The 22,970-nt window shown below is 43.0% G+C and overlaps 5 protein-coding genes across 10 annotated transcripts in view; 3 read left to right on the top strand and 2 right to left on the bottom strand.

Annotated features, from left to right (window-relative positions):
* Positions 1-928: 928 nt before the first annotated feature.
* On the bottom strand, positions 929-5,833 carry m-cup (ankyrin repeat protein mann-cup). 4 transcript variants are annotated; one of them, XM_070216635.1, is made up of 7 exons: positions 4,996-5,832; positions 3,678-4,000; positions 2,352-2,982; positions 1,747-2,290; positions 1,559-1,687; positions 1,265-1,493; positions 929-1,188 (listed from the first exon to the last, which is right to left on the bottom strand). In XM_070216635.1, exons 1-6 carry the CDS (start codon positions 5,259-5,261, stop codon positions 1,269-1,271), a joined length of 2,118 nt encoding a protein of 705 aa, XP_070072736.1. In that variant the 5' UTR covers positions 5,262-5,832; the 3' UTR covers positions 929-1,188; positions 1,265-1,268. The 4 variants fall into 4 exon arrangements, with proteins under 4 accessions (XP_070072736.1, XP_070072737.1, XP_070072735.1 ...); XM_070216636.1 differs by having other exon boundaries at positions 929-1,493; positions 1,559-1,684; positions 4,996-5,833; XM_070216634.1 differs by having other exon boundaries at positions 929-1,493.
* Positions 5,834-6,289: 456 nt separating this feature from the next.
* Positions 6,290-7,064, top strand: Det (baculoviral IAP repeat containing deterin). Its single transcript, XM_017137522.3, has 3 exons — positions 6,290-6,539; positions 6,602-6,781; positions 6,847-7,064. Exons 1-3 carry the CDS (start codon positions 6,390-6,392, stop codon positions 6,976-6,978), a joined length of 462 nt encoding a protein of 153 aa, XP_016993011.2. The 5' UTR covers positions 6,290-6,389; the 3' UTR covers positions 6,979-7,064.
* A 27-nt stretch (positions 7,065-7,091) lies between these two features.
* Positions 7,092-8,429, top strand: Smug (Single-strand-selective monofunctional uracil-DNA glycosylase). 2 transcript variants are annotated; one of them, XM_017137480.3, is made up of 3 exons: positions 7,092-7,221; positions 7,297-7,625; positions 7,694-8,429. In XM_017137480.3, the coding sequence occupies exons 2-3, from the start codon at positions 7,311-7,313 to the stop codon at positions 8,222-8,224; spliced, it is 846 nt and encodes a 281-aa protein (XP_016992969.2). In that variant the 5' UTR covers positions 7,092-7,221; positions 7,297-7,310; the 3' UTR covers positions 8,225-8,429. The 2 variants fall into 2 exon arrangements, with proteins under 2 accessions (XP_016992969.2, XP_016992968.2); XM_017137479.3 differs by having other exon boundaries at positions 7,204-7,625; positions 7,694-8,225; positions 8,287-8,429.
* Positions 8,430-9,825: 1,396 nt separating this feature from the next.
* LOC108054521 (tRNA-specific adenosine deaminase 2) lies at positions 9,826-11,086 on the top strand. 2 transcript variants are annotated; one of them, XM_017137519.3, is made up of 2 exons: positions 9,826-10,507; positions 10,570-11,086. In XM_017137519.3, the coding sequence occupies exon 1, from the start codon at positions 9,996-9,998 to the stop codon at positions 10,476-10,478; it is 483 nt and encodes a 160-aa protein (XP_016993008.1). In that variant the 5' UTR covers positions 9,826-9,995; the 3' UTR covers positions 10,479-10,507; positions 10,570-11,086. The 2 variants fall into 2 exon arrangements, with proteins under 2 accessions (XP_016993008.1, XP_016993006.1); XM_017137517.3 differs by having other exon boundaries at positions 9,835-10,507; positions 10,564-11,086.
* Positions 11,087-11,102: 16 nt separating this feature from the next.
* The window catches only part of Mur89F (Mucin related 89F), a 50,740-nt gene continuing 38,872 nt past the window's right edge, over positions 11,103-22,970 (bottom strand). The window contains exons 5-6 of the mRNA XM_044394205.2: positions 12,228-18,382; positions 11,103-11,838 (exon numbers count right to left, since the gene is read on the bottom strand). Coding sequence (XP_044250140.1) covers positions 11,551-11,838; positions 12,228-18,382 — 6,443 coding nt within the window. The 3' untranslated portion in view covers positions 11,103-11,550. The remainder of the gene's footprint in view (positions 11,839-12,227; positions 18,383-22,970) is intronic.

Raw genomic sequence — 22,970 nt, 5'->3', positions numbered from 1 at the left:
AAGCATGTGGAACGAATCGTCTCTTGTCTTTCCTGCTTTTAAGCTGACAGTTTTACATGGGCTTTGCTGTGGCACAAATATTGACAAATGATAGAGGATCGATATCCGAAACCACTTAAGTGGATGATTTCTTATAAAAATCGAAAAGAGCAGACCAACATAACTTATAATAAAGGTTACTAAAAACGGAAAAAAACAAAAGCTAAATACAACATTTTTATTGTAAATTTGAGATTTATTGGTTGATGGGGACACAGCCCCATACGATGATAAATAAATCTTCTGAAAATATAACTTGGAGGTAGTAAAATCTAACTAGAATAATATTTTCATATTAAAAGCCATTTATACCCAATGAAAATTAAATTCACTTTTCAAACATTTTATTGACAGTAAACTGTAAACTATTCAATTTATTGATTAGATTTGCGTTTTACTCAAAATTCAGTAGATAATTATTCGATCCGGCTTATGCAACACGCGTGCTATACGAACTCAATCCATCGGTCTCACAGAAATGGTTGTTAAAATACTTGCAGCGGGCCAAGACAATATTTTTGGCCCACACGCATACACGTAGTACATAGGTCTAAAAAGCGTGGTAATCATAAGAAGTTAAGGGACAAATGCTGTCGAACAGGTTGAGTGACTTTGGCCCTCTCACAAATTGCAATTCACATTCAGTTATCGAGTTCGATTTTAGTAATTCAACAAGTGTTCAATTAGTTATTCTAGTTGTATGTATATATATTTAGTATATGTTTCAGGCGTAATTGTATGTATGTAGATAATGTGTAAACTGTATTGGCGTTACAATGAGTTCCTCTCTTTAGGATCTAATAATCAAACAGCAGAGCAGAATTTGTTAAGTACAAAGATCCGCCATTCGCTTTGTAAGTTCTCTAAAATAATTATGTTTCCGATACACTCTCTATATATATATATATGTAGTTTTTAATATCACGTTCATCGTTTACACTTTTTGCTTGTTCTGTTACAATGTTTGTTCTGATTCTGCACATCTATTTCTTCTGATCTCGATTGGAGTTTTAAACTACGTTAAGCCGATTTAACAATAGATATAGATATCTGTAAATATGTATTTTATATATAGAGCGAGACAAAGTAACCGACACTGGTGAAATTTTGAAAATTCCGAATGGGGACAATCATCTTGCGTTGAAAAGCCTATAATTTAGACATAAGACATAGATATTAAACACGCTTCCGGCTTCGATTCAGCGTTTCCTCCCGGATTATCTACCTCCTCACGGTTCGTGGCTCCGGACGAACTTCTCCAGCTGCCTATGAAGCTGATTGTGGTAGGGTATCCGGTGTTTGCTGATCGCCGTCGCCGCCAAACACTGCAGCGTCACAAAGTTGAGCAGCGGAATGGTGCTGGTGGGATTGGAGGCAATTAAGTCGTAGGGCCGCTTGTCGGCTCGATTCGGCTGATCGATGTCCGCTCCGCACTTGAGCAATAAATGAACAATCTGGGGGGAGAAGATGATTTAATGCGAGGCTTATACATTGGGAGAAGACTAAATGGCTCACTTACCTCATTGTCATAATTGTAGGGCTGACAGGCTACGTGCAAGGGCGTGGATTTGGCTTCGTTCTTGATGTTGACATCGACACCGCACTGGATGAGCAGCTTGATGACATCCGCATTGGGGAACACAGTCTTCTAGGGATGATAAAAGGGACGTTCAAAAAACCGCTCAACTGGCAATGAAAGCTACGCACATCGGCAAAGTTGTCGTCAGTGATGTAGCCGCTCTTGATGACGTTCAGCCGCGAGGCGCAGAGATGGAGCATTGTGTCGGCGGTGCTGGCACTACGTAGATTGCCCACAACCACCGTCTCGTGAACCGCCTGGCAGATGAGCTTGTTCTGCGCCTCTGTGTGGACGGTATTGATCAGCAGATAGATAAGGTGGGCCAGACACCTCATCACCCGGTCGTAGTTCTCCTGCTGCCTCCTAAACACGGGCCTCAAGAGCAGCAGGTGCTTCACCACAATGGCGCTTTCCGCCAGCGTTCGAAAGACGCCGAGCACATCCTCGAACCTGGGCAGCACCTTGTCCTGATGCACAAACCGGGCTCTGGCATCGCTTCTTATGTGACTCGAGTTCTGGACATGCAAGTCCAGCATCAAACGCACCAGCGCCTGCGCCGCGAAACAAGTTTCAAAATGCAGAATGGACCAGTTGGACACGCGCACTTCGAGCAGGAACCGCCACAGGTCGATGCAGCGCTGCAGCTGTAGCGAATCAGCATACGAGGCGCCCCTGTAAGAAAAGAAATAAAAGTTTAAAAATGTTTTATACCCCTTGTGTTTGATAAACTCACCTAAATGTCAACCGAAACAGCATATCCTTATGGGTCAGTCCCAGAACCCGCTCGCAAATGAGCAGGCTTTGGGTCCGCATCGCATCCATATCGGTGGCAATATTGTCCAGTTCCTCCAGCGTACTGAACTCAACTGCGTTCTCGTAGGCAGTGCGCAACGGAACCTGCGGCTTCTTCTCTATATACGGCGAATATGCTGCCCGTATGTGATGCGCCATGCGCCAGTGTAGAATGCACACCCGCGACTCGTTGTGCTCGTCCAGGAACGTGGATCCCATCAGCTCGTGAGCCTCCGCCAACCTGGCAGGCAAATAGTTCAGCTCCTTCTTCAAGAAGTCGAAGATCTGGTGAGCTCCCTTTAAGCAGGCAGTGCGAAGGGCATCGTCTCCGTAGCGACTCTTGGCATACGGGTCGGCGCCCTGCTCGATTAACATCTTGGTGGTATCCAGCCGGTGCTCCTGGATTGCATAGTGGAGCGCCGTCTTGTCCTGAATGTCCCGCGCATTAATGTCCGCTCCCTTTCGCACTAGATACAAGCACAACTGCACCGACTGCACCGAGTTGATTAGACATGTGCCGCCATTTATGTTGGGTCGCTTGATGTCCGCTCCGTTTTCGACTAAGAACTTGACTATAGAGTTAAATGAGAGATTTTTATATTATTAAGGAGATTATAAATTGGGGTTCTGTTGATTTATTAAGTAAAATGCTATCATATCTATGTTCTTTAGTTCTCAATATACCTGTATTTTAATGCAAGATATATAAAACTTTAAATACTAAATTGAATAACAGAAGAATAATCATAGAATATATTAGCCCGATCTCGACTAATTCAATAGAAATGGAACACCTCCAAGCAGCTTTCACTGACCTACTTTAATTTGTTACTATGCGAATTCTCATTGGCTAAAATTTTCAAACTCTATTCATACTTTGCTAATCAGAGGCCATTTCTAAAGGAGCATTTATACGATTTGTACATTTCTATCGTTGGTATTGAAAGAGAACAAAAGTTTAAACCGTGTGATTAGACCACCTGTTCAAGAAATTTCTTTGTGGTGAAAGGAATTTGTTGGCGCAGATTATTTAAAAGTGGGGGTGTGTACAATCGCAAAGTTTGAATTAAATGGACAAATTGCGTGTAAAGGAATTTAATTGGAATCAAAGGGGAATGAGGATAAACATCCCCAGGAATGCTTCGATTTCAAAACAACAAGACTAGAACTTAGGCAAGCTTGAATGTGAATCAATAATGCATGGCCCTGACTCACTTACGAATGCCTTTACTACTTTACTCTACTACAAAAGAACAATAATAATTACCGATATCAACGTGGGTCATGTAGCAGGCACTCCTCACGGGCGTCGATCCCGAATCGGAGGTAGCATTGATGTCGCATCCGATCCGCACAAGGTACTTGACCATGGACAGTTTCCCAGATACGACGGCGGCCCAAAGTGGTGACACGTAGTGGAAGCTATTATCCTCCGGCACCTCGAAGTGACCCCTTTGCTCGATGTCCGCCTCGCAGATGGTGATCAGATACTCGGCGATGTCCACGGCTCCCCGTTTGCAGGCGATGAAGAGGGGGGCGCAGCCATTTCGCTGCTTTCGCACCAACTCGCGACGGGAATCGCGGGGCAGCCTAAACAAAATATATTTAAAATATCAATTATTATTTTCTGTGCAGGCTTAAAGGTAGAGAATCGGAAGCTTTTGATCAGCACGTGCAGGGGCAATGATTTGGTGGGCACAATTGTTGATAAGATGAAGCGAGCAACGACGTCAAAACATTGGGCGCTTTTAGCAGAGAATTCACACATTGACTAGTCATTAGCTATGCTGATTATTGCTGATTAGGGCTTTTTTAAATGTGATTAGGAAATTACACATAAATATTTATGTTCGAAAGCAGATATAATCCTTTTGGTGTATTGGAAAATGAATATATACATTTAACTGGCGGACTTTATCATAAGTACAGAAAACATGAGTCAATAGGAACTTCAGAAAACTTCAGATGAATTAAACTTTTTTATCGCTAGGGAAAATCTTAATGTCTCGTATCCAGCAATTATAATTTTTTAAATTAGATTATTTAACAATTATTAACTGAATATAGTAAATAGTATCCAATAAATATAACAGTAGTTATCAAAATTATCAGTTAAATTGTGCCCATAAAATTCTACGTTTGCTTATCAATTTTTTTTATAGAGCAATAACTTTCTAAACAGAGTAAAATAAATAGAAATATAATTATAAAAAACTTGAAAATGGTGTAGCAACACTTTGGGGTGTTTTTATGTCGTACGTTCCATGAATGTTATACTTTATTTATCAGCTTGGTCAGGCGATGTGATTAGGACACAATTTATTTGTCTGTCTGTTCGTATAGCTCTTTGGAATTAATCAAAACACTGCCAAAAATGATTGGTAGATATATACGGTTTTCCAAATATGTATGGCACGACAATACCCTTTTATATCACTAGTGATAAAGAAGTTTGACTCATCTGAAGTTTTCTGTAGTCCCTATTGACTCACGATTTTTGTACACAGTGGAACTTTGGGCATTAACATTAACTTTCTACTTCTGAAGTAATTTACACATTTTCCAACTCAATTTAAGGGACATACTTTTCCAGTTCGTGGCGCAGGTGGCGCGACAGCAGCGAGTCCTCCTGGCTGCGCTTGCACTCCTCGATCAGATCGTGACTGAGCTTGGTTAGCTCCACCTTGGGACTGCTCTGCTTGCGTTCGTTGGCCATCGATGGCCGTGGGACTGGCTGCTTCTGCTCCTGCTCCGGCACCTGCTCCTGGCGGGGATTTCGATCCTGATCCTTGGCTTCCAGCTCCTGCTGCAGCTGCTCGACCTGTCGACGGCTGCCTTCAAGTGAGCGCATTGCCAGCGCACCGTCTCATTGCCAAACAAAATTGTTGGTTGGCTCTGTCTCTATGTCTCTATATCCTCAGCAGTGGGCGTGGATTGTGGGTGGCTGGGCCGTGGATGGGGGGGCGGGGCGACTCCCACCGGATGTCCTTGGGCCACTGCCCCTTGCAAAAACGGTGCGGCAGTGACCTACTGAACCCACCAGCCTGGGCTACTTAATTGGGTTGCTTCTCGCTGCTCCCGTTTTTCGCCCAAGGCCGTCGCAGCACTTTCTTTTTCTCTCTCTGTATGCCTCGCTTGGTTGCTTCTCCTTCTCCTCCTTCTCCACGAATCAATTTCTGTGCAGCGTGCAACCTGGGTGCATAATCTTCGGGCTTCCTTGGGCGATTTTCGCAATTGCAAAAATTCAAAAGCAACAACAACAACGAGTGCAGTGAGGTGTGTGGCCGTGTGTCGGTGTGGTGTGGGTGTGTGGCTCACGGTCTACACCATGTTTTTCCGTGTTTTCTGTTTATAAATAAAAAGTCAGCAAAACTCTTAACGTACAAGTGTTGCCAGATGAAAATCCCAAAAAATCCAGTGAAACACAACTGGGGGGGTGACAATAACCGAAACAGCTGCTGTAACAGGCGGCTGTTGGTCGCAACAGAGGGGCAGTTATCGATGTTTAAGCAATCGTGACTATCGTATACAATTAATTGTTATATATTTTTTATTTTTATTTTTTGTGATGTTAGTGATGTATACAAAAATAAAACTTTTACTTATAAAGGTGTTACCTCACAAGTTTTTGACGTACATATTGCTTTTTAATATTCAACTATCGTAAGAGTTAAGAGTAAATAAATAAAAAAACAGTTTACAAAAATATGATATATCTTGTTTAATAAAGTACATTTGTCATAAAATTATATGAATAGACAAATTTTAAATTACTTAAATGTGTGACTTTAAGCAATAGTTTTCTCGTTACTTAAACGATAGATATTATATCGATATTTCCGCACTGATGACAACTCTGCTCGATATTTTCTCACCGCTGGCAACCCTGTTTTCAAAGCCACAGCAACAACGACGCGCTGCTTGCAAAAAACAAGCCATTCATTTTTATTTGGGCCTCGAAATTGTGAAATAAAGCCAAATGGAATCTCCGGCGACCAACGATTTGGCAGCGGGCTTGAGTGGCGAGAAACTGGAGGTCTTTCGGAAGCTGAATCTGCTGGAACAGCATCGCGTGGAGAGCTTCAAGAGTTGGCCCTTTCCAGAGACCGCTACGTGCAGCATTTCAAAGGCAAGAACGGGATTAAATATTTAAAATGCCCATCAGAACTCATTGAAATAATTACTTAACAGATGGCCGAGGCGGGATTCTATTGGACGGGCACCAAGCGGGAAAACGACACAGCCACTTGCTTTGTGTGCGGAAAAACCCTCGATGGCTGGGAATCGGAGGATGATCCGTGGAAGGAGCACCTCAAACATGCCCCCCAGTGCGAGTTCGTAAAGCTGTCGTGTGCCGAAAAGGATTTAACTGTGAGTATTCAAAAATCTGAACCAACATACCCACATCCTATAGCTTGAGATATCCCTTCTAATAGGTATCACAATTCCTCGAAATACTCGGAACCGTTGTCAAAGGCAGCATAGAGAAAACCTGCAAAGCCTTCAAATTGAGCTTCGTTCGGGAAAACGAGGAGCGCCTAAATGAGTTTACGCATAATCAAAAATAGATCACTAATTTTTAAAATTTTAAATATATATTTAACCATTTGTTTGTAAAGATTTGCTAATAAAACGGGATGATAATGCCATACAAGATGTCAACACAAGTAAAATAAGGAGGGATTTCACGAAATATTAACGTTTAATTTATATTAAAATAATAAAAAGGAATAATTATGTGAAATCCTGAATCGCTATGCTACGGTCATACTAAGCCTTCCATTTGGAACAGCTGATTTAAAACAATAATAGTAAGCTAAACTAATCGAATGCAGTTCTAAGAATCCCCCTACCATTTCCTGATCGTTCTATATTGCGCTTATCAGTTTAGTCAATCGCCATGCTAAAGCGAAAATTAAACCAGCAAAAGGAAAATCTTGAGGATGAGGAGCCCAAAAAGTCCTTTCCGAATAAGGAAACTACAATATCTGATTTCTTTATCGAGCCCCTGTGGTCTAAGTTCTATAAAACCGAAGAAAAGTTGAACGAGATTCTGGACAAACTAACCCCACCCCCGAACATTTCGCACATCTATAACCCCATAGTGTATGCATCTCAACTGCACTGTGATTATCTGCGTCGTTATATGCAAGGTCCCAAACCGCTGGTTTTTATTGGAATGAATCCGGGACCCAATGGAATGGCTCAAACAGGGGTAAGTCGGAATTATTTTACTTCATTGCAATGTCCTTCAATATCTCATTGAAAAATCGTACCCTTCAGATACCCTTTGGCAACGTGCGCACAGTAAAAGTTTTGATGCAACTTTCAGGATCTGTAGACAAACCTCCGGTCGAACATCCCAAACGTCCTGTTTTGGGATTGGATTGCAGGATCGAGGAGCGCAGTGGTGTTCGTCTGTGGGAGTTATTTCTGCGACTAGCAGGCAACATGAATATCTTCTCCCAGCAATGCTTTGTGCATAATTTCTGCCCTCTGGCATTTTTTAGCGAAGATGGAAAAAACTTAACGCCCAGTGAACTGAAAGGACCTTACAAAAGGCAGCTGCGGGACTTTTGTTTGAAAACATTCGATGAGCAATTGATTCTGTTGAAGCCACAAGTGATTGTGGCTGTTGGGGAATATGTTCACACAGCACTAAAAGGTTCCAGCTACTGCAAATCGGAATCCGTTTCTGTCCTTCGGCTGCCGCATCCAAGTCCTCGATCTGTTAAAAATAACGATTGGCCGGAAAAGGCAGAGACTTTTCTCAAGGACAACAACCTAATTCGCTTTATGCGAAATGAGGCTTAAGGTTTAAACTTTAGACTCTAAAGTGAATCCGGAATGAATTTAACATAAAAATATTTTGGTAGGATCTAAAAAATTGGCAATACTCACTACATAATCGGCTAAGAAACCAAAGTACAAATTTTCTAATTCGTCTATAAGAATATAATCTATTAATTACGGATACGTATAATACAGAAAATGGATCTTCTAAATTTGTAAATATGAAATAAATTTAACAAAAAGTAACACAATTTTTTCTTCAAATTTGTATGTAAACATTTTCAAAGCTTAATACAAAATCATTTAAAAAAACTAAATAGTCTTTTTTATACAAAGGATAAAATTCTCGAATCCATTTTAACAAATTCTAAATTGTACATTTATTTTTCAAGAGCATTAAATTGTATTATTTGAATACCCTAAATATTTAAAAGAGTGATTTCACAGTGACCCCTCCACGAAGTGACCGTTCACCGCCAGCGCACCTCACAACCAGCATCCACAGCGAAAATGTAAGGAAAAGGCAAGATTTAACCCAAGCGCAAAATATATTGGCATACAAAACAGGAAACCTCCAATATATTCAGTATCCTGGAAAAACAAAGGAAATATGCACAGCCCTTGCGAACATGACGCCAAAGAGTAAGTTTATTTTATTTAATTATTACACTGGTCGACAAAAAAAAAGCCCAAGAATAAAAGCTACCAAACCTGAAAGGATTTTAGCTGTAGAGAACTACCTCATACTTGGAAACTTTCCATCACGTCGAAGTTTTGAGAAATCCGTGGTCAAAGTTCCAAATTTTCGATTTTTAGGCACTTTTTGCGGCTTAATAGCAAGAAAACCCTTCGTAGCCCAGAGCCAAAATTTAGCGGAAAAGGTACTTTGAACCTTTAATTTCAAGATTGCCCAATCACAAAGTTGGGCGTCCTCTACTTCTTTAGCTACAATCGATTTTACAAAAGTACTTTTTGTCACTTTTTTTCATCTATAGTAGCCTGATATTTTCCTTGTTGAACTGAGACCCGTACACATACAAAACATTAAAAATATCAGGCTACTATAGATGAAAAAAAGTGACAAAAAGTACTTCTGTAAAATCGATTGTAGCTAAAGAAATAGAGGTCGTCCAGCTTTGTGATTGGACACTCTTGAAGTTAAAGGTTCAAGGTACCAGTTCCTCTAAATTGTGGCTCTGGGCTACAAAAGGTTTTTTTACTATTATTCCGCAAAAAGTGCCTAAAAATCGAAAATTTGGAACTTTGACCACGGATTTTTCAAAACTTCGACGTGATGGAAAGTTTCCAAGTATGGGGTAGTTCTCTACAGCTATAATTCTTTCAGGTTTTGTAGCGTTTATTCTTGGGCCAAGAAAAAGTCTTAATTTTGTCGACCTGTGTTATTTATTTATTCTACTTTTAACTAATGGGTTTGAGCATTATTAACCAACATTTTTTTTTCTTTTCAGGTAAAATAAACCTATTTGATGACTATTAATTATTATTATAATTATACATTCAAATAAACAACAAATTTCTTATGATCCCCATTTGCCTTATTCAAATTCAAAACAGTTCAACTTTTGCGCCAAAAAACTCGAACAAAACAGGCCCACAGGGTGCGCCATATTTGTCAAATTTTGCGGCCAAAAAACAGGCCCACAGGGTGATTCGTATTCCCCTTAGTGTTGCAAAACGCCGCCAGAGTGAGAGCTGTCCCGAAGTCGCCTTTTGTTTTTGTTGACCTGGTCATCTGGGGAGTGCGGCTTTTCCGAGTTTATTTCCATGCCAAATGGCCGCCTTTATGGAGGAAGCTCTGGTGGAGGCACGACGGGCACGTGACGCAGGCGAGGTGCCCGTGGGCTGTGTGTTCGTTCATGGGGACAAGGTGGTTGCACGTGGCGGGAACGAGGTGAACATCCACCGGAATGCCACCCGTCACGCGGAGTTCATTTGCATCGATGCGATCCTGGCCAGCTGCCGCGAGCGGCGTCTTCCGGCCCGCCAGCTCTTCAGCGAGATCACGGTCGTGGTCACCGTGGAGCCCTGCATAATGTGCTCCGCCGCCCTGCATACGCTGGGTGTCAAGGAGATCATCTTCGGCTGCGAGAACGATCGCTTCGGTGGCAAGACGGTGGTGGACGTGGCGGCCGTCGTTGGCCAAAGGATCGACATCACGGGCGGCGTTCGAGCGGACGAGGCGATGGCCCTGCTAAAGGAGTTCTACAAGGGCGACAATCCGGCGGCACCGCCACAGGCCAAAAAGAAAAAGTAGGATGAGTCAACTACTTTCGGGTAAATGGGGTGAGTATCTATGATAATTATTTGCAAGACAAGACGATAAATTATATTGCTTTCAGGAGCAGTAATAGAGTTACCAAACAATCCCCAAGAAAAGAGGGAAAGTCAACAATCATTGGAACTTGGAACTTTCGAGAACAAAGCCTCAAGAAGAGAAGGTTGTTACCAACTGAATTAAATCAAGATAATGAAGTATAGAAGCAGGTAAAACGATGTATTTTCCGACCGAAAGATTCCCTGTAACCAAGAAATTCCTGAAATTATTTACATATTTTAAAAGAGTAAGAAAAGTATTCCGCTATGAAATGGAGGCAGAACTTTTTAAAGTAAAAATAGTTAGAAAAAAACTAGAAAACGATAGAATTATGAATGCTCCAACCATTTGCATCCTGGAAAATAGCCCCGAAAGTAAAATAAGTTCCACTGCATCATTCTTCGACGATTTTTGTATATGTTTCGATTTATTATAAACTTTAAGCATAGTCTAAGATTTATATATATAATATTATGTATATGGCGTTCAGAACGTATGTTTAAACTCTAAACATAAATACAATTACTGCATAAAAGCTACAACATTTACGTGTGTGTAGTGAAGGCTGTGCCTGTTTCCACTATAGGAAGACTACTCAAAAACCTTTTGTTTCCTTTTTTTCCGAAAAGCGTAAAGTGCAGCCTAGCAGTCCGACACCAAGAATCTAGTCAGCCCTCCAACAACCAAAGCTTTGGGAAATATTAAGTACTTTTTGTATAGGTAACGAGAGAAAACCTCTCGAGACAATGAATAATATTAATATAAAGTTCTGTAATAGCTTATAAACTTTCTGTTTAATTCTTAAAATTGTTTTTCTTTCAAGTTCCCATTTAAGCCTAAAGATGTTGGAGGGTTAAACCCGGACTTAACCTACTGTAATTTCCCTACGTCCTAAGCTAACTCTTCTTTTCGATCGTTTGCTGTGCCAGCCAATGAACAAGATCGAAATCAAGTGGCTGGCGCAGCAAACAAACAATGGCGGGGCGACTAAGAGAATCTAGACTAAATCTAATTAAATGCGCATGCTTCGGCGTCTATGGCCAATGTTGAGCCACTCCAGCGGCACATTACCGCCCACATTGTAGGTGGTTGGGGTGCAGTTGAGCAGCTTGCGAGCGGGCTCGCATCGACGGCTCACGTTCCAGTAGGCGAATCCCTGCGGACAGCGGTGGATCTGGCCCTCGATGCGTCCCGTCAGCTCCGAGAATCCGCACTTGACGAACAGCTGGCCGCACTGGTCATCGTTGAGCGCGAAGTGACCCTCATCCGGGCAGAGAGGGGCCGTCGAGCTGATTTGTACCTGTTGATGGAACCGAATAAGGTAGTATTATTGACTATATTCAAACGAATTTTCTGGAATTTTAACAGGAGGACTATTTTCTTGTAATGATACAAACGTAAAACGGGTATAATCGCCCACAATCGCGTACTAATGATTTTAAAATGTGTCTGGCGCCCACACCTTTAATGATTTCCGTGAGTATAAATGCAATTTTGTTGTGTATATTTATACCTATCGAAATGTAGAAGACATTTTTCCAATCGGACCATTCATTAAAAAGTTATGCGCAATCAAAAACATTTTTTATATTCATCTCCCTCGCACTCCCTTTAACTGAGTGACGGGTATTAGATAGTCGGAACACCCACCCAACTAAAGCGTTTTCTCTTGTTTTGCTGATGACTTACCACATTTTGAAGCTTTGTTTCCTGTTCGAATAAGTTTGTGGTCCTCTTCATGCCCTTGGAGCACTTGTCACCCTCCTGGGGTTTGCCACAACTGCAGGTCTTGTCCTGGTAGACAGTTCCATTGGGACACTGGAAGACCACGATGTTCAGATCGTTGCTATCGGAACTTTCGCTGCACTGGTAGAACATGCCACACTTCTCGGGATGCTGACGGAATCCGGTGGGGCAGACGTACAAATTCTGTCCAGGACCGGTTGTGGGACAAGGGGCGGAGGTGTTGGTACCGGGAGTTGGACTCTCAGTGGTGGTTGGGGCTTCAGTCGATGGCTCAGTGGTTGTGGTGGTCTCTGGCTTTTGTGTTGTGGTTGTGGTTTCTGGAGCTTCAGTAGTAGTGGTTCCGGGACTAGGAGTTTCTGTGCTTCCAGAAGTTGTAGGTTCGGTGGCTCCGGTGGTAGTTGTTTCAGGAGCTCCAGTTGTAGTGGTTTCCGGAACCTTAGAAGTGGTTGTTTCAGGACTTTCCGTAGTTCCTGGCGAGGCAGTCGTCTGTCCAGATGTGCAATTTCCCGATACCTGGCTGGCATAGTTGCAAGTTTCGGTGGATGTGTCCCAGACGGTTCCATTACCGCACTTGAAGGCATAAACCTGGTACTTGCCATTCTTGGCCGCATCTACACAGCGGTAATAGCGACTGCAGTCCTCGGGATCGGGGTAGAATCCCTCGGCGGTGCAGTTGTAGTTCGGCTGTGGGTCCGGCTGAACGGTGGTCGAAGGACCTTCCGGTGTGGTGCTTTCTGTACTTTCTGTACTTTCCGTAGTTGTTGTGGTTACCGGAGAGGTGGTGGTAGTGGGTGGTTGAGGGGCAGTAGTGGTTGTAATAGGTTCCATGGTTGTCGTAATCGGTTCTGCAGTGGTAGTTGGCTTATAGCCCGGCGTAGATGTTGTAGTTTCAACTTGAACGGGTGTTGTAGTGGGTGGGTAGCCGGGAATATTTGTGGTGGTAGGTTCCTGTGTCGGTTTGCCGGGATATTCGGTAGTAGTAGTGGGTTTCTGTGGTGCAGGTTCTTCTGTGGTGGTTGGCTTTCCGGGATATTCGGTGGTAGTAGTGGGTTTCTGTGGTTTCTCTGTTACTGGTCCTTCGGTTGGTTTTGTATTGGGCTTTGTAACGGTCGTGGGCTCATCTGTTGTTGGTGGGGTGGTACTTCCGGGATCCTTGGACTCTTCAATTGGTGTCGTTGTCTCTGGATATTTAGTGGTCGGTGGTTCGGTTGGTAAGTTTGAGCATCTCGGTATATTCTCCATGTAGTCACAGGTCTGAACATCTTCGTTCCATCCTGTGCCCTTGGGACACGTGAAGTTGTACTTTCTGTAGGATGCTCCAGCGTTGATGCATCGGTAGTACTTCCTGCAGTCTTCGGGATCGGCCATGTAGCCCTCTCCTGTGCACTCGGTTCCAGCCGGCAGGGGTTTCATAGTGGTTGTAGACGACGGTGGTTGCGTGGTGGTGTCTGAATTTGGTATCATCGTTGTGGTGTCAGATTCTGAACTGATTGTTGAAGTACTTGGTGTTGTACTGGTTGGAATTTCTGTGGTCGTGGTGGGTGGTCTAGTTGTTGTAGTGGGAGGTAGCGCAGTTGTTGTAGTGGGAGGTAGCGCAGTTGTTGTAGTGGGCGAATCAGTTGTTGTAGTGGGTAAATCGGTTGTTGTAGTGGGGGAATCAGTTGTTGTAGTGGTTGAATCAGTTGTGGTAGGTTGTTGTGTGGAGGTTGTTGGTGTCTGAGTGGTTGTTGTTCCATTGGTTGTTGGTTCACAGGGAGGTTTCGGTGTAGTAGAATCATTCATGCCAGTGTTACAATTGTTGAAATTGTGGTTGCAGGTCTGCAGATCCTGATCCCAAACAGTACCAGCTCCGCATTGGAATGGAATTGGGGTGAAGCCACCTTTGTTGTTCCTTACACAGCGATAGAACTTTGAGCAGTTGCTGGGATCAGCCATAAAGCCCTCTGAGGTACATTTGCCATTATTGTTGGGTGACTGAGTGACAGGTGATGTGGATGGAGAGGAAGGAGATGAAGTAGTTGGTCGGGTGGTCACAGGACGAGAGGTACTAGATGGTCCTGAAGGTCTGGATGTGGAAGATGGTCCAGAAGGTCTTGAGGTGGAAGATGGTCCTGAAGGTCTGGAGGTGGAAGATGGTCCTGAAGGTCTCGAGGTGGTTGTGGGTCTGGCGGTGGTCGAAGGAGGAGAAGTTGGTGGCGGAGCAATGCCACCGCATTCCTTTACGGCCCAAGCATGGTTACAGGCTTGAAGTTGAGCATCCCAAACAGTGCCAGGACCGCAGCTGAAGGCCACCATATTAAAGCCTCCTCTATCATTATCCACGCAGCGATAGAACTTGGAGCAATCGGTTTTATCGGCAACAAATTGTCCATTGACCTTGCAGGATTCAGAAGGATTTGGTTTGGAAGAAGTCGAGCTGCTGCTGGAGGAGGATGAACTGGAGGAAGATGAGGATGAACCTTGATTATTGTTGTTGCTTGAAGAAGATGAAGATGATGATGACGATGAAGTCGATCCATTTCCAGAAGAGTTGGAACCAGAAGAGGAGCCGCTGTTAGACGAGGAGCCTTGATTAGATGATTCACTGTTGGAAGATGATCCACTGTTTGAAGATGATCCTGTATTTGAGGAGGAGCCACTGTTCGAAGAGGAACCACTGTTTGAAGATGATCCAGTATTTGAGGAGGAGCCACTGTTCGAAGAGGAACCACTGTTTGCGGAGGAGCCATTATTGTTTGATGAACTATTCGAAGAAGAACTACTGCTGCTAGAAGAAGATCCGCCTTGATTGACCACTTTTTTGCACTTGAGTGGCTTGGTCTGAATCTGATCGGGATGGTTGCAGCTGTTGGCCTCAGGATCCCACAGAGTGTTTGGTGGACAGGTGAATGATACTTTTGTAAATCCACCCTTTCCATTATCCACGCAGCGATAGAACTTGGAGCAGTTTTCGTTGTCAGCGAGGAAAGTTTCCTCACTCTCACATTTCTCAGCGGGTTTAAAGGGTTTTTGTGTTGTGGTTGATGAAGATCCTTCGGTAGTTGAGGATGAAGTCTGGTTAGAAGACGACGATTGCTGAGAGGATGACGTTTGATTGGAGGAGGACTGGTTGGACGAAGATCCTTGGTTGGATGAAGATCCCTGGTTGGAGGAAGATCCTTGGTTTGAAGAGGAACCCTGGTTGGAGGAAGATCCCTGGTTGGACGAAGATCCTTGGTTTGATGAGGAACCCTGATTGGAGGAAGATCCCTGGTTGGAGGAAGATCCTTGGTTTGATGAGGAACCCTGATTGGACGAAGATCCTTGGTTTGAAGAGGAACCCTGATTAGATGAAGATCCTTGGTTAGAGGAAGATCCTTGGTTTGAAGAGGAACCCTGGTTGGAGGAAGATCCTTGGTTGGACGAAGATCCCTGATTGGAAGAAGATCCTTGGTTGGAGGAAGATCCTTGGTTTGAAGAGGAACCCTGATTGGAGGAAGATCCCTGGTTGGAGGAAGATCCCTGGTTGGATGAAGATCCCTGGTTGGAGGAAGATCCTTGGTTGGACGAAGAACCCTGATTAGAAGAAGATCCTTGGTTTGAAGAGGAGCCCTGATTGGAGGAAGATCCCTGGTTGGAGGAAGATCCTTGGTTTGATGAGGAACCCTGATTGGACGAAGATCCTTGGTTTGAAGAGGAACCCTGATTAGATGAAGATCCTTGGTTAGAGGAAGATCCTTGATTGGAAGAAGATCCTTGGTTTGAAGAGGATCCCTGATTAGATGAAGATCCTTGGTTGGAGGAAGATCCTTGGTTTGAAGAGGAACCCTGGTTGGAGGAAGATCCTTGGTTGGAGGAAGATCCTTGGTTTGAAGAAGATCCCTGGCTTGAAGAGGAACCCTGGTTGGAAGAAGATCCTTGATTAGACGAGCTGGAGCTGCCACTACCATTGGCCATAGCCTTGCATTGCTCCTTTTGCACATCCGTGGGATGGTTGCAGCCCTTAGTGTCGGGATCCCAGACCGTTCCCGGGGAACAATCGAAGGGAACCGTAGTGAAGCCACCATTACCATTCTCTACGCAACGATAGAATCGGGCACAGTCTTTCTTATCTGCCAAATATGTTTCCGTATCTTGGCAATCACCATCGGGATTTGAGGGTTTGGGAGTCGTTGATTGAGTGCTGTTGTTTGATGAACTGTTGTTGGAACTTGAGCCTTGATTGTTGGATGTGGACGATGAAGATGAGCTTTGATTGGAAGACTGATTGCTGGATGAGCTTTGATTGGATGATTGGTTACTCGATGAGCCTTGGTTGCTGGAAGAACCTTGATTGCTAGACGATCCTTGATTGCTGGATGAACCTTGGTTGCTGGAAGAACCTTGATTGCTAGACGATCCTTGATTGCTTGATGAGCCTTGATTGCTGGCAGAACCTTGATTGCTAGACGATCCTTGATTGCTAGACGACCCCTGATTGCTGGAGGAACCTTGATTGCTAGATGATCCTTGATTGCTAGATGAGCTCTGGTTGCTTGATGATTGATTGCTAGAAGATCCTTGATTGCTGGAAGATTGATTGTTGTTGCTGGAGGAGCTTCCACTCGATTGCTGTCCAGAGTTGTTACTGCCACCGGATGAACTCGATTGAATGTTGCATTTCTTCTTTTGATCTTCAGTTGGGAGGTCGCAGACCTTGTCTTCTTGGTTCCAAACGGTGCCGGGACCACAGGTGAAGGGCACTTGCTCTAATTTTCCATCTTTATCTTGGCGACATCTGTAGAATTTAGCACAGTCTTCTTTGTCGGGAATGTAAGTATTTTCGTCTTCGCATTCGGTTGGCGCTGGTTTATTGGAGCTCTGTGTGCTGTTGGAACTGGAGGATTGGTTGTTGCTGGAGCTCTGATTATTGTTGGAGGATTGATTGCTGCCAGAGCTTTGGTTGCTGCCCGAATTCTGGTTGCTACTTGAGCTTTGATTGCTGCTGGAGCTTTGGTTGCTGCCGGAATTATTACTGTTTGAAGATTGGTTGCCAGAGCTTTGGTTCTGGTTACTGCTGGAGGATTGAGAACTGCCAGAATTTTGGGAGCTTGAACCCTGATTGCTGCTGGAGCTTGTGCTAGACTCCTGATTGTTGCTAGATCCTGAGCTAGACTCCTGATTGTTGCTAGAACCAGAGCTAGACTCCTGATTGTTGCTAGATTCCGAACTAGATTCCTGATTGTTGCTAGACCCCGAGCTAGATTCCTGATTATTGCTAGACGAGGAGCTCGATGTGGAAGACTCCTGGCTGGAGCTAGAATTAGATGTCGAACTGGACGTAGAACTGGAGCTTTGGGAGGAATTCGAACTGGAACTGGTGGAGGAGCTCTGCTGGCTGCTTGAGGTGGAGTTCTGGTAGCTGGTCTGCGACGATTGTGTTGACGTTTGGCCGGCGTAATAACCGTCGTTCTGGGGAGCCGCTTGATTGCGACAACCGCCGTTGGCACGTACGTCAAACATGTGGTTGCAGGACTGCAGGGACTCGTCCCACGCGGTGCCATCGGAGCAGCGGAAGCCGATTTTGTTGTAGCCTCGGCCATTCGAGATGCAGCGATAAAACACGGTGCAGTCGCTGGGATCGGTCATGAAGCCATCATCCCGGCATATTACTCCCTCCTCCGCCGAGCCAACAGCTCGCAGGGATGATGAGCTGGAAAAGGATATGACAGAGACACCGCTGAGACCTGCCATTCCATAATTCGTGGGCAGCCGATGGGTGGAGGCATAGGTACGCAGCTCATTGGCCGCAGGTGTGACGGCCAGGTTAAGCATCGCATTATGGTCATCCTGTCCGTAGTCGTCCTGCTCCCACTTCTCCATGCCCTCCATGCCGTCGCCGTCCACCTCGTTCACCTGGTCCACGCACTCATCCCGGCCAGCCATCGCTGGTGGCAGACACATTCGCAGGGCGCGCGAGAAGACCGCATCCTCGGGACAGGCCAGCAGGTAGGGTTGAATGTATTGGCCCGAACGCCGCTCGCAGCGGTAATAAATCCGGCAATCGTAGTCGTCCGCAAACAGGCCCTCTCCAGGACAGTAAAAGGCCACGTCTGTCTGGTCCATCGGCGTTGGAATGTCTGCAATAAAAATATATGAAGGGGTCTTTAATTTTTCTGATCTTAACCCTTTTAGGCACTTCATTTAAGTGATTAAAAAGCTACTAATACGATGGTTATATGGTTAAGGGTTATATGAATTATAAATCCAAAACTAATTTAATATTAAGGTTTAATGCTTAGCTTACTGAAATAAAATGTAATTAAAAATGTATAATGTCAAGAGCTAAAATGGATTTCGAATTGAAAATACACAACAAATCGTTTTGACGCCTTCGATGGGTAAACAAATGCCTAAGAAATAAAATAAACATACAATTTCTCTTAATAAAATACTGCACTTTCGGCCCTTTCCCTAATTTGTTTTCCAACTGGAGAGTATCAATCTACAAATTAGCATACATTTTTTTTGGAACATCCATATAGTTTACTGGTATATATGACCAGGCAATTTGAAATCGCCCGCTGGAACAAACCATTGAACTGAAACTTCCTGTCACAAATTCTCCCGACTGCATATATTACATACATATTTATAGTACATGTATGTCGGACACATCTATCTACATATATTTTGCTCAATTTCGTTTGACATTTTCCGCGCTCGTCTTTCGTTTTTCGTTGCGGGATTTTTCGCGCTGTCAAAATAAAATTGATAATTTATTGTCATTCAATGTGAGAGAGTCCTCTTTTTTCAAAAATTTTTGTTGTTTTTCTTGTTATTTGGTGGTGGCATACGCAGACTTTGCCTTCCAATAAATTTAAATGCATTTATGGCCGTTACAGCGGAACAAATTCATTTTGAAAATGAATTGCGAGTATGTGTTTTTCTTTCGGCATGTTTTTATCCAGCTTTACAGTTTTTTTTTGCTTTCCTGGTCCTTTTTAAGTGTTGCTAATAAAGGAGAAGAGGCCTTCGGGGTTGTGAACATTGTAAATGCGCGGCTAAAAATTAGAACGGGTCTAGGCATAAATTCACATCAGTCACTGCCTAATATATTTGATTTCGTTTTTTCTCCTCCTCTCCCTTTCCTGTTATTATTATTATTATCAGAGCATGTAAGCCTTGGCCAATGGTTTATGGTCTAAATGGCCGGAGGCCATATATTTCTTATGAAAATTGCCAAATTTAATGGCCATAAAATTTAATTATACCAAAATGTGGTTAGGCGGCACAGACGAGAATATTTATTTGGGCAAAAAGTGTGTCAGATTAATGGAAACTTTTAGTGATGCATAGGTGTAGCCAGGATGTGCGCACCAATTTGTATGAAAATTAATTTCCCATAAAATGTTGGGTAAAAATTAAAATGTAAACTAGCAAGGTTGTGGAAAAAACAAGGGAAATAAATAAATATTATTGCTACTTCATATTGTTATTCAATTGTAATTTTAGGGGCTTTACTGTATTTAAAGGTTACAGAAAAACTCGTCAAAATTAAATTTATTTTATATAAATATTTCCTCTTGAATTCCATATAACCCATAGTATTTACACGCCCATTTGCATTAATGGCAAAGCGCTTAAATTTTAAATGTAACCTCTTGGCTGGCCGCAACCGAAAATCCAGTAAACTAATTTAATAGAACGCCTCACAGCACACGGCTTGGCTCGCAGCTCGCTGCTCGTTGGCAAACAAACATAAAGTTTCAATTTGTACACGAAAGCCCAAAAATGCTAAACCCATTACACAGATGGCGGCGATGGAGGATGGAGATGTGTGTGTGCCACCCGAGGAGGATCCTTGCCGACGTCCTCCAGCGTTGAGGGAAAATTGACCGTTTTACGATTTTAATTATATATGATGTGTACTTTGGAACTTATGCAAAATGAAACGAAAGGAGAGCGCGGCAATGCGACCGCAAACTTATGCGTTGCCCCAGCGAAACCGTCCCCTAATATATATATATATATCTGCATGTATATATATTCACTGGCATCTGCCAACCGGGAGCAGGCGTAACATGGTTAGCCACAATCTGACCGCAGAGCATGGCCGCAAATAGTTTCGGATATGCCATTGCCATTGCCACCACGCAGAACCAACCCAGAAACACCCATTAAACCGCCCAAAAACAGGAACAGAAACCCCCCCCCCACTAACCCATTGCATTAAAATTTCAATTTTCAACATTTAAGCACGTTACGGTTTACGAAAATTTAGTTATAAAAGCATGCATAAGTACGCTGTGTGAAAATATCCCCTTTCCTTTATTTTACTACCTACATAGGCATAATTTTCATGGCCCCGCCAGCTGGCGAAAATGACAAATTGTGATTTCTATTTTTCACTCTATTTTTCCTTGATAATTAAATATTTATAGAGCGGCTGGTTCGTGCGGTTTACTGTTTTGCAGACCCCATTCGCTGCTGGCTGTCATTGAGTTTGCTTCGTTGAACAGCAATGTCTGTTATTTAAATTTTCATTCGACAAATAGAAAATCTTCCCAAATGACCAACTGTAATATCTAAATTCTTTTTTTTTATAGTTGTTTGCTTTGGAGGTTTCACAAAATGCCAACTTGGGACGTTTAAGCGTTTCGTTGTCGCCTGGAGCTGTTTTGGGTATGTTACAAGAAGTCAGAGCAAATGTCCCTTAATTAGTCATTAAAAGTTTCGTCATTATATTCTGTGCTCGATTTTGGTAGCCTTTTTTTTTATACCACTACCGCAGGGGTTTTGTAATTTAACTGGCCCAGATAGTGAGTTAAAGGTGTGAAAAGGGGAGACTGGGGAAAATTTTAATATTTGTTTTTACTGTTTTGTGATCTGTTTTTAAACATACTTATTATTTATTATTTGCAAAATATATATATTCCGTTTAAGTTAAAACTATTACCTCATATTGTTTGGTTCTACATTGATGAACCCATGATTTTCTGCAGTTTTTCTATCCCAACTACGAACTTTACCATCTGTTTTAATGATTTTAGTGACTGATTCTATTACTTGGCCTAGAGAGTGCAATGAAAAAGGGGAATTCAAATGTCAGTTGGCAGCTTGACATTAGCCGCTTGTCGGATCCCTTAATATCTTTCAATCTGGGTCTGTTTTTCTCCATCTGTCTCTATCTCTATCACTATCGCTAACCCGCTCCATCTGGAAAACTCCCCGAGGGCCTTGTAGTTGCAAGTTGTAAATATGATATTTGGATTTTTGAGCTTTCGCCCATCGTCGGGCTGGCAACTCGGTAATTTCATTTGCCTCTGGTGGCATTTTGCGCCTGTGTCTTCATGTTGGAACGAGCGAATGGTCGTACGTGTTGGTTGGTTAGTCCGGAGTCCTGAATCCGGATAGTGGGGTACCGTATTTTCGTTTCAAGTGCATGTTTATGCCACGCCCATTTCATTCGGTTCCGCCTGCCCCGCTCAAATTTCATGGTGGCAAATGACCAGCTACAGGAAATTCAATTTATTATGCAGCTTGACAGTTTTTAGCCATTCTCTCTCTAAGATGACAGCTGTTTCTACTGCTCCAGTTATTGCACTGAGAAAATAACTAATCTCTTTCGATCTGGTAAGCAAAATGTTGAAATTTGTTTTAGAGTAACAAAAAATAAAATAAGTTAAACAAGAGAAATTTAATATTTAAGTTTAAATTCTTCTATGTATATTTGATAATTTGAAGTTTTAAAAGCTTTTTTTTTGGTAGCTAAATTTTTTTCTTGGCTTTGTTTTTTCTCTCTCTGCACTACTGCTCCTTTTCCTGATCCTGTGCTGCTGCTTTCTGACAGCTTCAGTGGATGAAAATGAAACAGAAAATAAAAATGAGTGAACTCCTCGCTAATTCTGGCATCTGTCGGGCTTCATTTTGGAGTCTCCTTTTGAGTTTTTTCCTATTCTAGCACCGATTTCGAATGCGATGCGCCAGATGCATTTGAATTTCGCGCTGCGCTGCGCTCGAGCAGATTTTAATATTGGCAAACGTCCTTGAGGCCATCGATTGTTCCCTAGGATTTTCGCTTTGGCCAGCAGTTCCAGTCATTACTCATACGCAGCGTGTGACACAATCGCCACTATGCATTATTCATGGCGATGCGGCTACGCTGGATAAACTTGTCGGAAAAGCTGCCGACAGTTGGCAGGGAAATGTTAAATATTTAAATGCCTTTGCCACCCCGAGTCTGCGTCCCAAAACCATGTCCCTCACTCTCTCTCTCTCTTGGGGAATTGCCTTTAACTAGGAGCAATTAATTTGAATTTGAACTATTTAGAGGCACCCGCACTCATGGCAAAGAGGCGTGGCGGATGGAGAGGGGGAGGGGCTCGGTTAACTGGGCTCCAGGAGCAGCCATCCAGCCATCCTGCCGGTAAATTAAGCATAAAGCGCTTTTAGTTACAATCACGTTCGTCTCAATTAAACTACATTAAATTCAATTAGCAGGCAACAGGAACACGAAATGAAAGCAACATTGTCATTACGGTTTCAGGCAAAAGCATCTCAGGTACACTGAAAAAAGTCTGTCAAAGGTATGTATTTAATATAACTTATTAGGTTAACTATTTAAGAATATTTTTTCTTCTATGGGTTAGTTTTTATTTTTCAGTTCCTCTTGAAAGAGTAATCTTAAAATAAGGACCTATTGTTACAGAATTCCCTATCGCTTTA

The sequence above is a fragment of the Drosophila takahashii genome, chromosome 3R (genome assembly GCF_030179915.1).
Source record: "Drosophila takahashii strain IR98-3 E-12201 chromosome 3R, DtakHiC1v2, whole genome shotgun sequence".
Lineage (NCBI taxonomy): Eukaryota > Metazoa > Arthropoda > Insecta > Diptera > Drosophilidae > Drosophila > Drosophila takahashii.
This window is presented reverse-complemented; position numbering and strand designations above follow the sequence as displayed.